General features: G+C 34.8%; 2 protein-coding genes across 2 annotated transcripts; one reads left to right on the top strand and one right to left on the bottom strand.

Moving 5' to 3' along the window:
* Positions 1–336: 336 nt before the first annotated feature.
* Positions 337–2,755, top strand: LOC142605848 (heat shock factor protein HSF30-like). Its single transcript, XM_075777278.1, has 3 exons — positions 337–1,009; positions 1,290–2,134; positions 2,434–2,755. Exons 1-2 carry the CDS (start codon positions 455–457, stop codon positions 2,124–2,126), a joined length of 1,392 nt encoding a protein of 463 aa, XP_075633393.1. The 5' UTR covers positions 337–454; the 3' UTR covers positions 2,127–2,134; positions 2,434–2,755.
* A 2,628-nt stretch (positions 2,756–5,383) lies between these two features.
* LOC142625912 (BTB/POZ domain and ankyrin repeat-containing protein NPR1-like) lies at positions 5,384–12,219 on the bottom strand. Its single transcript, XM_075799669.1, has 4 exons — positions 11,356–12,219; positions 9,594–10,341; positions 6,227–6,427; positions 5,384–5,934 (listed from the first exon to the last, which is right to left on the bottom strand). The coding sequence occupies exons 1-4, from the start codon at positions 11,902–11,904 to the stop codon at positions 5,666–5,668; spliced, it is 1,767 nt and encodes a 588-aa protein (XP_075655784.1). The 5' UTR covers positions 11,905–12,219; the 3' UTR covers positions 5,384–5,665.
* Between the last annotated feature and the right edge of the window lie 2,942 nt (positions 12,220–15,161).

The following is a 15,161-nucleotide window of genomic DNA, read 5'->3' as shown; positions in this document are numbered from 1 at the left end:
TCAGTTGGAGATGGATTATCTTAATAATATAATGGGCATCTTAATAATATATGGTCTTCCCTTCCAAAATCAAAAATGAAAACTGAAAGTTTCTCAATTAGATCGCCATAGATACGTACCAGACAAGGTGAATTGTAATCTATTTATTTAATTTTAGAGTCCCTCTCCTCCAAAAATATAAAAATGTTAACAAGAGGGGTCATTGAGAAGTTTCTAGAAAGTTGAGGGGTTAAGATTAGGTGGGGACATGAAGTCTGGTCCACATAATAGTCACAAATGGCAAAAACTTCAAAAAGCGATGAAACGTGGCGACTGGCGAGTCACCCTCATTCCTTATTTGGAAGTTAGACTCACACCTCTGTCTGCAATTCTCTTCCTTCTAAATTATCTATGCTAGGTTCCGTGTATAAAAGAACTCTTCTTCTCTCTAAAAAAACAAGTTTACAAAAGAAAAATGGCTACTGAAATTGACGATTGTTACGGCGGTGGTGGCGGCGATCCAATTTTATCATTCCCAGAGCCCGTTGAGGAAATAGAGACAACAATGAAAGAACCAGTGGTCACAGTCAAAGTAGAACAAGTAGAAGAAGAAGAAAAGGAACAAACGACACCGCTTCATCACATTCCAGCTGATTCCGGGGAAGTAGTAGTCCCTGAAGAACTACTAAACGACACAGCTCCGCCGACTCTAACACTGGCCCAAGAGACCGAGGTGATCAATTTCAAAGAAGAAGAGGAAGAGGAAGAGGAAGAAGATGATGAAGAAGAAGAAGATACTGAATTCTCAACTCCGAAGCCGATGGAGGGTCTACACGAACAAGGTCCACCACCGTTTCTGAAGAAGATTTTCGACATGGTGGAAGACCCAGATACCAATACGGTCGTGTCGTGGAGCGAGACACGGGACAGCTTCATTGTTTGGGACGAGCATGTTTTTGCTGAAGAGCTGCTTCCTAGGTATTTCAAGCACAAGAACTTCTCTAGCTTCATTCGCCAGCTCAATACTTATGTAAGTTGCAATTTCTAAATTTCTTTTTTCTTCAAACTACTCTAATTTGTAACCAATGTTCTTTTTTTGTGTGTGTGTGTGTGTGTGTGTGTTTTTAACTATATTCCACATGGGTTTTGCTGGAAAAGTAGTTAGTGTTTGTGAATTTGTGGTGATTGTAAAAGTTTTTATTTCTTTTATATAGACTTAAATTTTTATTTTATTTTATGTGCTTAGATTTTTGTGATTGGTTTTGTTGCTGATGGGGGGTTTTGATGGTGGACTAATTATATGGGTGAAGGGTTTCAAGAAGATTGATACGTATATGTGGAAGTTTGCAAATGAAGAGTTTCAAAGTGGGAAGAGGCATTTGCTGAAGAACATAAAGAGGAGGAATCGATTGAATAAGCAGGAACATGGAGTAGTAAGTTTGAAATTGAGGAAACCTGGGGTGGAGATTGAACTTGAGAGTCTGAGGAAGGATCAGAATGTATTGCAAGTGGAAATCTTGAAGCTGAGACAACGAGAAGAGGACTCACACAATCAACTCGCCGCTGTTGAAGATCGCATTCGATATGCAGAGTGTAGGCAACAAAAGATGCTCTTGTTTCTCACCAAAGTAACCAGAAACCCCAACTTTGCTCACCAGTTAATCCAGAAGAGAAAGCTTAAGAGAGAGCTGAATGGGGGCGAGATTAGCAAGAGACGTAGATTGCTAGCAACTCAAGGCCATGAAAGCTTGCTTGAGGCCATTGACACCAGCCTTGGTGTTAATGGGAGAAGCGAAGTTCAGGGAGACTTGGTGACAGTTCTAACTGATATATTGCAAGAAGGTGTGGATACTTTTCCATTACAAACACCCTTCCCAGCTCCCGTGGATGATGTATTGTGCAGTCCTCTTCAGGATCAGAAGGTCAATGTGATGCCTGGAACAAGCACTCCTCCAGAAATGTCATCGGTTTATAATGTCATGTCGGAGAAACTAATGGAGGACAATTCGATTGTTGATGAAGATTTCACCATGAATGACTCTCAATTCTATTCTGAGTTGGAGGATTTGATTGCCAAGCCACCTGATTGGGGTGGCTTTGTAAGTGGACTGGTGGAGCCAGCTGCTTGTATTGGGTCGATGACATAAGTTCACAGGTATATCTTAGTGTGTCTTGACTGCTCTTCCTGTCCAATTCTGTAATTTGATTTCTTTTTTACTCTAACCTGGGAATACAGTCTCTTAGAATATCTGACTATGAATCTCTTGGATAAGTGTACGTACTTCCCCAATTCTACATCCACCGAGTAATTACAAGGAGTCCTTTAGGAGATTTGAATCCAGGACTTCATTGATCATATGAGGCTAGGAAATTACTAAAACCAATCCTTTGGGATTAACTCTGTGATTTGCCTAACACCCTAACACGATATCATATTACAATTTTGTGATATAGGCACATAAAGAAGGTTGCAAGTGTATGTTGAGAGAGCTGTTGCTACTTCATCAGCGGTGTAGAGTTGCAGCTGATAGCAGGAATTCCTAATCCCTATTGGGTGTAGACAGTGATGGCATGTTAGTTACTACAGATGTTCATACTTCCTATCTACTTTTTCTTCTTTCTTAAGGTCGTATACTATTTTGTGTTGTAGAAAGTCATAACTGCTATGTATTGTTATATGCCAGTGCTGCATAGCTTGGTCTGTCTTATCAGTGGAATTCATGGATTTGAAGTGGCAAAATTATTCTAGGAGCAATGTTCTGTCTTTTCACGTGAATGTTGGACCCTATTATGAATTTGACCGGCCGGCGATCGCTAGGATTCACTATTTCACATGAATTTGAATTTTATTATTATAAAGGGTCCGGTTAATATGTGCCCTGAAGTCACACATTAAGTTATCTATTTTTAGAAACATTTTATGAAAAATTGAAAAAGCTGTAAAACGTTTTCAATTTCTGATAAAACATTTTTCAAAAATAGTATGTTATTGTGTGCCTTTAGAGCACACATTTTTAAAATCCATTATTATTAATACCGTTTCGGACCCCGTTTCGGTTTGTCCAGTGGAATGGAATATTTCGGTACCGGCCGATTTCGGCGTACCGTTTTAAGGTGTTTCGGGTTCCTAAAAATTAAATTATATATATTCTTGTAAAACATAAAATTGTCAATTCTAATAAATAAATAACTAAATTTCAAATAATACAAATCATTTAGTCTTAACTCTTAAGTCTTAAACATCAATATAACATCTATTTAACATCACACAATAAGAAGATTTAGAAGACAATAACTAAATATCAAATAATATAAAACATTTAGTCTTAACTCTTATGTCTTAAACCTTAATACAACATCAAATAATAAGAAGATTTATAACAAGTCATTACTCATTACATAAGCACATAATAATTAATAACTAATAAGCCAACAAAATTTATAACATAATATTAGCCATCAAATAATAAAATTTTTTTTTTCCATAGGCCAAATCATGTACCAGCCGGAATTCACATCTCGGCCGGAATGGATCGGAATGGCCCGAAATCTGGCCCGAGGTGGAACGTTGGGTATCCTGGTACCGGTTTGCATACCGGAACGAAAAATTCCGGCCGTTCTGGCCGGAACGGAACGGAATCAATAACAATGGTAAAATCCTATTATAAATTTGTCTAAAGAGATGGCTACGATTACTATTTATGTGTGATTAGCAAAATTTATTTTTGTCAACTTATTTTACTATTCGGCTTATTTTTTGTATTATTCATAGATCTCACTATATATTTTTGGTACTATTCATGAGTCACACTGTATTATTTCAACTAATTTTTACTTTTATCTATAGTAATTTTAGTAAAATAAACAGATTTCAAACGGACCTATGTGTGAAAATGGAAAATTAGTACTCTAAGACAGTACTAATGGAAAACCAATAGTACTTTGTTTTAATGGAAATAATTACAAAAACCATTGGTAAAATAATTACAAAAACCAATGCTAAAGTACTTATAAAAAACCAGTAGTACTTTGTTTCAATGGAAATAATTATTTGATTCACTAATATTACTAATGAAAACTAATAATACTTTGTTTCAATGGAAATAATTATTTGTTTCACTAATGGAAAACCAATGGTAATTTGTTTCATGGAAATAATTATTTGTTTCACTAATGAAAAACCAATAATACTTTGTTTCACTTTGTTTCAATGGAAAACCTAAGGGGCATATAGTTAAACTTAATGTGCATATAGTTTTCATGCTTTCTAATTTCTACCGTATGATAGTATTAAAAAAATAAATCAAAGGAAAACTATCTATGATCAACTGGAAAAATATATTTTTTTAGTAGATAATCTCTCTCTCTCTCTCTCCATATATATATATTAAATGGATCATTTTCTAGGGAAAAAAACATTAACGTACATTGAAACAATCTGAGTAATTACTTGTTAGTGTTCCGTTAAATTTATAATAGACTAATTAATTGTTTTACCACCCTAATGCTTCGAAGTTTCCATTTAGATATACAGTAGTAGTGCTTGATCCTGCAGCTTCAACTAATAATGTGCAGCACTGTTTTAAAACTTTACGGCGATTAGTGCTTGACTAATTTACACGAATGGTATTGTATTGTTGTCTGCTTGCTTTGTTTCTAAGTATATTTATGGACCTAGGGAGTGGTGACTCAATGTTGACTTTAGGCTCTTGCACGAAGAAAGAAATATATAGACTTGACTTGTGTTGCACGATGAAAGAAATACATAGACTTGTGTTGCACGATGAAAGATGAATGCTGTAAAGCGTAGCACCAGCAATGGTGATGTCCCTTAATTTAAATTATATTTTAGGGACACCAAAACTATATGATGAAGACGCTTATCTGCTTAGTGGTGAACTTTATATTATTTTTATAAGATATTCGTGAACTTTAATGTTTACATGATTTTAATCCTTTTGATAATGTGTTCGATGTCCCTTACTAACTCTAAATAAAAATGTTATCCCAACTAATTGGAGCCAAATGAAATGATTGTAGATCTTCACTAGAAATTTCAAAAAAGAAAAAAAAAATGCATCTGTGCTCGAAATTGGGAGCCACTTGTTTCACAACACATAGTTGTACAATAATATTAATATATAGTTGGTGGGTCTTAATCTTAAGACAAGATGTGACTAAAGTTGGTTTAGATAAGATTTTGTTGCCCAAAGGAGGAAATACGAACACAAATAATGTTTTGGAAATGAGCTCTTTGACTAGGGACATATCTAGACTCTGTCCGAATGATTTAACCCAAAATGACTATTCTAAAAGCACCATTTTTTTTTTTCGTTAACAGTGAAAGTACAGTCAATTACAAGCACCAATTTTTGTTTTTATTGGTATTTGTCATAGCACCAAATTAGTATATGAACTGTACACTTTTCTTAATTTTCTTTATATAGACCAAAATGGTGCGGGTGAGTATCAAAATAAAAGTTAAAACCCCAGAAAACGGGCACTGAAATGTGAAACCACGACTCTAGAGTCTAGAATACAACTACGACAACCCAGTCTCCCTCCTACAATCAATTAAATACAGACTTTTATAATACAAGGGGAGAAAAAAAAAGGTGAAATGGAACTATATGAATATGATTACAATAACAAAAAGAAGCATATCACATCTTATATTTTGACATATTTATTTCTTGATGGTAAGCTTACCATTAGGCTTCATAACTCCAATGGATGAAGATGATGAAGATGATATGGCAGACCTATCAAACTCCTGCTTATCTTCATTGAATGCCTTAATTAGAACTTCTTGGAGCTCCATATATCTTTGTCTCTTTAATTTTCGTTCGTCTGGAGTGTCGTTCCCTACGTATGCTAGTTGTGATATATCATCATCATCCATTATCTTATTAAGGACTTTCGAGCAACGAGGGAAGAAGCGTTTTCCAAGTTCCACTGCTCAAGTTAAGGATGAGAAAATCAGGCATGTTTACGAAAAGAACAATAATGGAAGTCCCATTAGATTAGAGCGATTGTAAGAAACAGCAAAATTAGGTGACAGGATCTGTCTCATAATTTCAAATATAACATCTACACAATATAATTCTTTTAAGTTCCAATCTGAAGGGGCACATCTGGGTGAGTTTTTTTGCAAAGTATGAATGTAAGATAGATCAAACTTTTGTCGTTATAAGGAAACAAAAGATATAATCATGCAGGCGTATATAGGAATATGAGGCATCATTACCAGTTCTGGAGAGTGCTTTCATCCTAATTAGATGCTCTTCTTGAATTTTGAACGGTGCTTCATTTAAGTCTACAGTTGTTCTCCGGGCATCATGCAGATTCTTAGACTTCATGGCTAATGGAAACTCAGCAGTGCCATCAACTTGAGCAATATCCATTGCAACTTTTGCTTCCACCGGGAAAAGAAGTTTTGCCAGTCCAACTGTCAAGTATTAACAATCAATATTTAATAGCATAATCATCAAAAAACTGTTTCAAACCACAGATACTGAATTTAACCAAGAGCCTTTTCATAATAACCAGCTCAACTTCCATGGGATTATTAAGTACTAGGTAAATGGAGCTGAAAAAAAGAAATCCCATTCCCTAGTACCATGTTAGTAAATACAAGATTAAATATTGACAATCACAAAATCAAGAAAACTTATTCTTATTTGAGCTAGCCTGGCCAAACAATCCTCCTGGTTTTTTCTATAAAAATTCTAATTTATTGCATCATCCTTTAGCAAGCCTAGGGTGAAAGACAACAAGAATAATACAGTTATGGTAGCATTATCTTGATTCTTGCCTTACTACGACTAGGAAATTGATCAGAGAGAAAAATGAAGGTGATATATGGAGTAATTTCCCAAATAAGACACTCGAATTGCTAATAAGGAATAGTTAATGAAGATGGAAGCAAAGAATTTTGAAGGCAAGAATCCATAACAGCAGCAGCATGTTCTTCAAAAGAAATGCATCCTTGCATAAGCACTAGGACATTATTTATGGTATCCCTAATAAAGCTAATAGCCATACATATGACAGGGTCAATATGATCAAAATGCTCTGCCCCCTTCCAATGGCTTAAATTGGATTCTAGCTACTTCCCTTTGTATAATTGAAAGAGAACACAGGCTTCTAACCACCATTAAGCATTTATTCTAACTGAAAGATTTGTTTTCTTTGAAAGAACTTTGAAAAAAGGGGCAAGCACAGGTAAATCATCCAAACATCAAACAGATAAATCTTTTGATGAAAGAGTCATCAAGACCAACATAAAATAGCATAAGATGCCACAATATGTGGAAGACTATATAAAGCCAAGAGGACAGGAAAAAGTAACAAGTTAAAGTATGCCTTTCACACTAAATTCCAGTTGAAAAAAATTGGATTAATGGAATACCAAAAATGGTTAACTGAAGGGCCATATTAACACAAAACATGGAAAATATTTATCTCCGAACCCTGTCCCAATAACAACTGGAAATTATTATTATTAGGTATATTTTACTTTGTAGGATTATCAAGAGGGAGAAGCAGTAGCCAATTGCTGTAACTTATCTTCTTAACCAACCCTGGCAAGGAAATAAATGTAAATTACTACTCCCATCAAGGGTGTTGAAAACATGGTAAGTGTTCTCATTCAAGTCAAGAATTATCAATTTATAAAATATTTTTTTTGATAGGTAAGAAAAAATATTGTCAAAGAAGGAATAGCATGAAAAATACACAAGGTTCACAATAGTGAACAAAGAGATAAAGGAAGAAAAAAGCAACAAACAGACACTAAGCAATTCTAAGAGACAAGAAAATCCGTAAGTGTAGAACAATCCGAGGGACCCCAACACCAAGACCAATCAAAAAGGGTCTATTGGCATAAATCTAACAACTGAGCCAAAGATTTCCCATTATCCTCAAAAGAACACTAATTCCGTTCAGTCTAAATAGTCCACATTAAACAACCCGAAACCAAATTCCAAATATCAAAATTATGTTTCCCACGCCAATGATACCAACAAAAAAATAAGTTTGCAACTGAACCTGACATGACCCAATCAATCCCAAACAACCGAAGCATATGCATCCACAAAGAATGAGCTACGGGACAGGAAATCAGCAGGTGATCCACAAATTCCTCTTTACAAGAACACATACAACAACGATTCGCCAAAGTGCGACTAGAGAGCATAAGTTTATCCAAAGTTAGAATCTGGCCATAAGCTGCTATCCACATAAAGAATGTCACCCTTTTAGGAACCTTTACTTTCCAAATGCCCTTCCAAGGGAAAGTAGAAAGAGTTACATTTCGAATCTTATGATAGAAAAACCAAATGTCAAACTTCTCACTTCCATTGAGGCGCCAACAAAGCTTGTCACTACCTCTACCCCTAGGAATTCTAGATTGAATGAGGTGAAGAAGGGAGTAGGAAATCAATTTATAAAATAAAAAATGAAAACCCTACTTCAGTTTGCTGACTAGAAATCAAGATCAATTTTTTACTGTGAACATTGGTTGACTGAATACTACACTTAATAGTTACTTGCAACATTCCACCAGTAAGAGGGGGGGGGGGGGGGTGTAGGCTGCCAATCAAAGAGAGTCCGTTGGTATAAATCTAACAATTGAGCTAGAGATTTCCCAATATACTCAAAAGAAAGCTGATTCCGTTCAGTCCAAATAGTCCACATTAAAAAACCCGGAACCAAATTCCAAATATCAGAATTATGTTTCCCAAGCCAATGATACCAACAAAAAAATAAGTTTGCAATTGAACCCAACATGACCCAGTCAATCCCAAACAACCAAAGCATATGCATCCACAAAGAATGAGCTACCAGACAGGAAATCAGCAGGTGATCCACAGATTCTTCATTATAACAACACATACAACAACAATTCGCCAAAGTGCGACCACGGAGCATAAGATTATCCAAAGTTAGAATCAGATCATAAGCTATTGTCCATATAAAGAATGTCACCCTTTTAGGAACCTTTACTTTCCAAATGCCCTTCCAAGGGAAAGTAGAAAGAGTTACATTTCGAATCTTATGATAGAAAAACCGAACGTCAAACTTCCCACTTCCATTGAGGCACCAACAAAGCCTGTCACTACCTCCACCCCTAGGAATTCGAGATTGAATGAAGTGAAGAAGGGAGTAGGAAATCAAATGAAAACTCTACTTCAGTTTGCTGACTGGAAATCAAGATCAATTTTTTACTGTGAACATTGGTTGACTGAATACTACACTTAACAGTTACTTGCTCGGTGTTCCACCAGTAAGAGGAGAGGAGGGGGGGAAGGGGGGTGTGGCGTAAGCCATCTATCTATGCCCATCATCGTCATCTTAGAAACACTACAAAACGTCTTGCAAACTTAGAATAGATTAGCAGGAACTGCAGCAATAGGTTGCATGTGTCACATACTCAGCACAATTGAAGGAAGTCCAACAACTTCATATGGAAATCATCTATTGAAGTTGAATCTTAGAAACTGAAATCTATATATATATATATATATATATATATTTTAAGAAGAAGGACTATGATTTGTACGAACAGCTAAGAAACTCAAATGCAAAATTAAGAAAAGAAATGGCAGACTAACCTCTATTTTCGAGGTACAACAACTTCATACGGAGATCATCACCTGCTATAGCAAGGGAATGAGAAGCATCTCCTAGCAATGGATCTCTACTTTCTGCTTGCTCCAATATCTCTATACATAACCGATCCTTAGGAGAAGCTTTTCCTTCCTCAGTGGACTTATTATAATCCACAGCCTTAGTGAGCCGCTTTGAGATCTGAAGCGCCTTTCTACCATCTAATGTAAGGTCTGATGGTCTGGCTCCCTTCGTTAGGAGGGATACTATGATCTTAGGTTCCTTCCGCATTGCGGCAACATGCAGCACGGTATAGCCCCTTAGATTCCTTTTGTTAACATCAGCAAGTGCTAGATCAAGGAGCTCTGTTGTTGTCTTTGCATCACAGTATGCCACAGCATAGTGGAGAGCAAATGCATCATCTAGAGTAGTATGAGCCTCTCTCAGCAACAATCTGACTAATTCAACATCATCTGAATCCAGGGCTCTATGTATTCTCTTTATATGTTTATCTGGAAAACTGTTGCTTTCAGGCGTGTCCAAGCCAAGTTCCTTACGTGAATCCATGACATTTTTGACAATTTCTTGAGGAAGAGCTTTATCAAGAGTAATGATATCAACACTAGATTTGACAATAATCTCAATACACCTAAACAGCAATCTTTCACATGCTTTACTGCACATGTTTGCAACAGATAGAACCACCAAAATGTCGTCCATTGAAACCTTGTCAATAATGTCTAGCAGGTGCCTCTGCAATCAAAGACGAGAGCTAACAAAATATTCAGAGGAGAAATCAAAACAAGAAGTGAAAAAAAAAATCTAATTAGCGGTAGCAAAGCAGAACATTCCAACTTATAATACTAATGTTCAGCCAAAAAAAAAACAAAAACTTATAATACTAATGTTCCAAGGAATTCAAACATGGAATAAATTTACTATTACATCAATCTCAGGGAAGTAAAAGTTCCAAAGTAAGACAGTTCCTGCATTAAAACAACACAAAAGAGACAAATAAAAACCATTGTGGCCCTTTTTGGCGGGTAAATCCAAACTTATAGTTTTTTTAAATTAACTTGTTTGGATGTTTTTTAAAGAAGGAGAGGGAGGGATTTGAAGGGGTTCTAACTACTTCTAACCCTTCATTTTTAATTTCCCCAAATTAAAGAGATTTAGAGGGAGAGTAAAGCATAAAAATACTTGATCAAATGAATTACTAAATTTTCCCTTACCATATTAACAAAATTACAAACTATGAAAAAGCTAATTATTCCCCTCTCCCTTGCTTAATTTTAAAAACATCCAAACAATAGAAGATAACCATTCCCCTCTCCTCTCCTCTCCTCTCCAAACTTCCAAACATAACATTAATGACTAATGATAAAGAGTTCTACTTATGCATATCACATTCAAGCCAATGTCATCACATAAACTTCAAATCCTCATGATGCGATGAAAAGTGTCTTCCACCAAAAACAACAGCCATAAGTTCGAGTCCAGGAATCAATCTCTCAAACTTTTTTATGGTAGAATCCAAAAACATTTTATTAACAAAAGAACAAGACACTGTAGAATGCTCTAAGCAACAAACACTAGGCTACGTAAATGGCTTGCTGGCAATTTAATTTGATCAAACTCAAATTCTTAATAATTGAGTACTAATTAAAAGTAATAAAAAAAAAATTAAAACTTTATACAGAAACGAAAAATGAAATACAATTTCAAAACTTTCTCAATGGAGCAAATTGCACAGTAAAAAGAGATTACCTGATAAAGAGCGACCAATTCAGAGACTTGAAAAGTGAAAGAAGCATAGAGAACCTCGACCATGAAATCAACGGCGGGCCTACAAGCTTCGTGAGAGCAATCATCGTCGACGCAAACGCAAACGCCTTTGGGTAAAGGTCTGACCTTGCCGCTATACAAGTAAGCCAAGACGGCCAGGAGAGCATCGAGACCGACCTCGTGATCTTTGGCTAGGTCCTTCAGCTTCAGCTCCACCTCTTTGGAATTGGAGAAGGCGTTCTTGAAGAAAGGGCTTCGCGCCGCGAGGAGACAGCGGTGGACGGCGACTTGTTCGGTTCCGACTAGGATCTTGGCGTCCGCGAATCGGTCTGAGGAGGAGGAGGAGGAGTCGTTGAAGAGGGATTCGAGGTTTTGGGAGAGGCGGCGGAGGGCGGAGATATCGGGTGGTGAAGAAGGGTGGTCGGAGGAGGAGAGCGTTTCGGCGTTTGTGGCTGCGGCCGTGGCTACGCAGCATATGCTACTGCCGTTGCTTATTTCGTTTGAATCCGAAAAACCCATTTTGTAATCCATCAAAGAGAGAGAGAGAGAGAGAGGCTATTTAAAATGGAAAGACATTGAAATTGAGAGAGAGACAGAGATGGTGTTTGTATAAAAGAATGTTGAGAATGAGAGATATGCAGAGAGACTGTGAAAGGGTAGAGTATCTATTAATAGCAAGTGAGAGAGAGAGAGAGAGAGAGAGAGAAACAAAGGAAAAAGGCCTTTCCAAGGCCTTGTGTTTTGGCGTGGATTTGCAGAGGTTGAGGAAGTCAAATGAGAGAGACAGAAATGGAGTTGACAACAGCTGGGAACCTTGGGTGACGAAGGTGACTGAAAATTTAGTTTAAACTTTAAACTGTTATTGGAGAATATAATTTATTTTTTTGATAAACGAGAATATAATTTATTAGTTCAACTTTTAGACCAAAAAAAAAAAAGAAAAAAAAAAGAGCTAACCTTGGGAGAGTTGGGATTTACATGTAATGAAAAATAGTTTAAGTTATTGTGCCCTCACATTTGTCAATATGTTATTTTAAGAAAATTTTAATATTATTTTTAGAAAAATATAAAAAATTGTGAAAATAATTAACTTTTTTTTTTCTTTTTTCATGATTTTTTTTAAAACAGAACTTCTTAAAACAATACCCTTTAAGGCATCCATTAACTTCTCCCATAAAAATTTAATTTGAGAGATATTAAAAGAGTTGTAATCAATTTGACACCTATTTTTAAAATTTTATTTTATGCGATAGATAATGATGGACCGTTTGTTACTTTTACTTGAATTTATAATTTCTTTTTTCAAAACTTTTAGTTTATTGTTACAATTTTTTTTTTAGAACTTTTAGTTTATTGTGGTCCTAAGATTGTTTTATAAAAAAATAATTCATAAATTTTGCAAGTTTCTTTTAAGAATCTTGTAGTTCACTCATATTGTTTACAAAATAATAACAATTGAATTATAATATATATATATATATATATATATATATATATATATATATATTTTAGGTTTATGTAGATCTTTTCACTTTTCAAACCCTGGAACCATAACCATCATTTCTGTTTCAATCATAAAGTGGCAATTTGATGCTTTGAGGACTTAAGTAGGAAGTGGTCCCGCGAAAATTTGTTTACTCTAATTATGAAAAAAAAAAAAAGTTTATTTGCATTCTTTAGCACTGATAGTGGATTAAGCTCCGATCTTAAGGCCGAGATTAAGTACTTGTTTGACAATATTATTTTTGCCAACTTATATTACTATTCAACTTTTTTTTGAACTATTCATGGGTTTTACTGCACTTTTTTGTACTATTTATGAGTCTCACTGTACTATTTTAGCTAATTTTTACCTTTATTTACAGTATTTTTAGAAAAAGTTTTCAGTTTCACCAAAATAAGCGAACCTCAAACAGATCCTAAGAAAGAAAAATGTTCCGTTTACAATATTTTTATAACAAATCATAGTTGGTAAGTTATTATTAGTTCTAATTTAAATTTATAACTTAAATTACTTTTTTGCTCACCCATAACAGCCTATAACGACCTGACACTTAAAAATTTGTTATGACAATGTTGTAAATATTGCATTTTTCATTGATAAAATAATGCATGTTAAGAATGAGACTTTGTTCAAAAGTATGGCCTACTAAAAATTGACCATTTTCTTAATTTTTATTAGGAAAAGTTAATGAATAAAGGACATTGGTTTATGCTATATTTTTAGAAGTTTTTTTATACTAAAAAAACTGATTTTTAATAAGTTTTTATATTTTTCCATTAAAGTGGTATCAAAATTTTTCTAAAGTAGTTCATTAACAAATACCTTAATGAGATTCGTTAACTAAACTCATTTTTATTTAGAAACTAAAACTACAGACCAAGAGGGGAGACAAAGAAGAGAAAGGATCCATTCTTTGTTTGTTTAAATAAATAAATAAAAATAAAATGAAAAGAGAGAGAGAGGGAAAGATGGATAGAAACGGTTTTCATGTATCTTACTAATTTTTCATCTTTTGTTTTCCCTTCAATTTAAAAAAGAAATGCTTCCAAGATTTATTTAAAAAGCAAATATTTTCTTCCACTCATTTTATATCAATTATTTTACATAAGTAAGTAACATCCACAATTTGATGAGCTTAATGTACACGTTTTAAAAAAGCAAACAGGTAATGTCCGGTTGTCCACACTCCACTGTCATAAAAGCCTTCCATTAAATTACTCTAATAAGTGGAAAGTTTGGACTTTTTGGTGAAAATTTTTTTTGTCTTCATAATTAATTACTATTAATTTATAAGAGCATCAACACACGAGAATGTTAAAAAAAAAAAAATTAATAAAAAAACTTCTTTTATCTCCTTAAACACTATTTTATTTATTTTATAAACTCATTTTATAATGGATTCAGATCCTCTAGAGTTCCTAGGGTACTCTACCAAGTAGAGTTCATTAAATCCTAACCACTCTTTAATGATTTAATGGTCTAGATTCTGCCATGTCAGCATTTCATTAACAATCATCTTAATTGTTTTGTTTACAACATTATTTTATTATTTTAAGAATATCATTAATGAAATGCTGACATGGCAGAATCTAAACCATTAAATCATTAAAGAGTGGTTAGGATTTAATGAACTCTACTGGTAGAGTACCCTAAGAACTCTAGAGGATCTGAATCCTTTTATAATACACCCAATATCCTAGTTTTTATTTTTATGGACAAAACTTAGATACAGTACTTGTGTGCTGTTCTTTAGGTTCATCTCTTAAGGTTCTGCCATGTGGATTTTTTCTTTGAGATAAAAATGTATTTTTTAGCTATATAGCCACATGGCTAAATCCTAAGATGGAAACCTAAGAAATAGCACTTAAAGTACTGTACCTAAGTTTTGTCCTATTTTTATATTCAGTCCAATATAATAATATAAACTACCTAATAGAATAAATATAAAACTACATACATATATCTCTTTTCCCTTCCATCTCTTTCTCCTCTTCCATCTCTCCTCTCTCTTTCTCTCTATCTCTCTCTTTCTCAATCACTCCCATAACCTAAACTCAAACCCAAACCTAGCTCCTCCACGACTCACCAACCAAACCCACCCAACCATTGAAACTACCAACAAAAACCACACCACCACCATGCCACAATCAACAAACACCACCAAAACCACAAAGTCAAAACAACAAACCCATCTACCACCCACCACTCCACCATTCCACCACTCACCACAAACCCATCGGAACAAATCGAAACAACCACATCACCACACCTAAATCGAAACAAC

The sequence above is a fragment of the Castanea sativa genome, chromosome 1 (genome assembly GCF_040712315.1).
Source record: "Castanea sativa cultivar Marrone di Chiusa Pesio chromosome 1, ASM4071231v1".
NCBI lineage: Eukaryota > Viridiplantae > Streptophyta > Magnoliopsida > Fagales > Fagaceae > Castanea > Castanea sativa.
The sequence above is the reverse complement of the archived record's forward strand: the minus strand, read 5'-3'. Positions and strand labels throughout refer to the sequence as shown.

What these genes read in the sequence shown, in the direction of transcription:
- LOC142625912 (XM_075799669.1), bottom strand. Translation starts at nt 11,904, where the DNA reads ATGGATTACAAAATGGGTTTTTCGGATTCAAACGAAATAAGCAACGGC. An exon ending in GTTGTACCTCGAAAATAGAG is followed by an intron (nt 6,428 to 9,593) that starts GTTAGTCTGCCA and finishes AATACTTGACAG; the next exon opens with TTGGACTGGCAAAACTTCTT. An exon ending in GAAAGCACTCTCCAGAACTG is followed by an intron (nt 5,935 to 6,226) that starts GTAATGATGCCT and finishes TAACTTGAGCAG; the next exon opens with TGGAACTTGGAAAACGCTTC.
- LOC142605848 (XM_075777278.1), top strand. Translation starts at nt 455, where the DNA reads ATGGCTACTGAAATTGACGATTGTTACGGCGGTGGTGGCGGCGATCCA. An exon ending in TTCGCCAGCTCAATACTTAT is followed by an intron (nt 1,010 to 1,289) that starts GTAAGTTGCAAT and finishes ATATGGGTGAAG; the next exon opens with GGTTTCAAGAAGATTGATAC.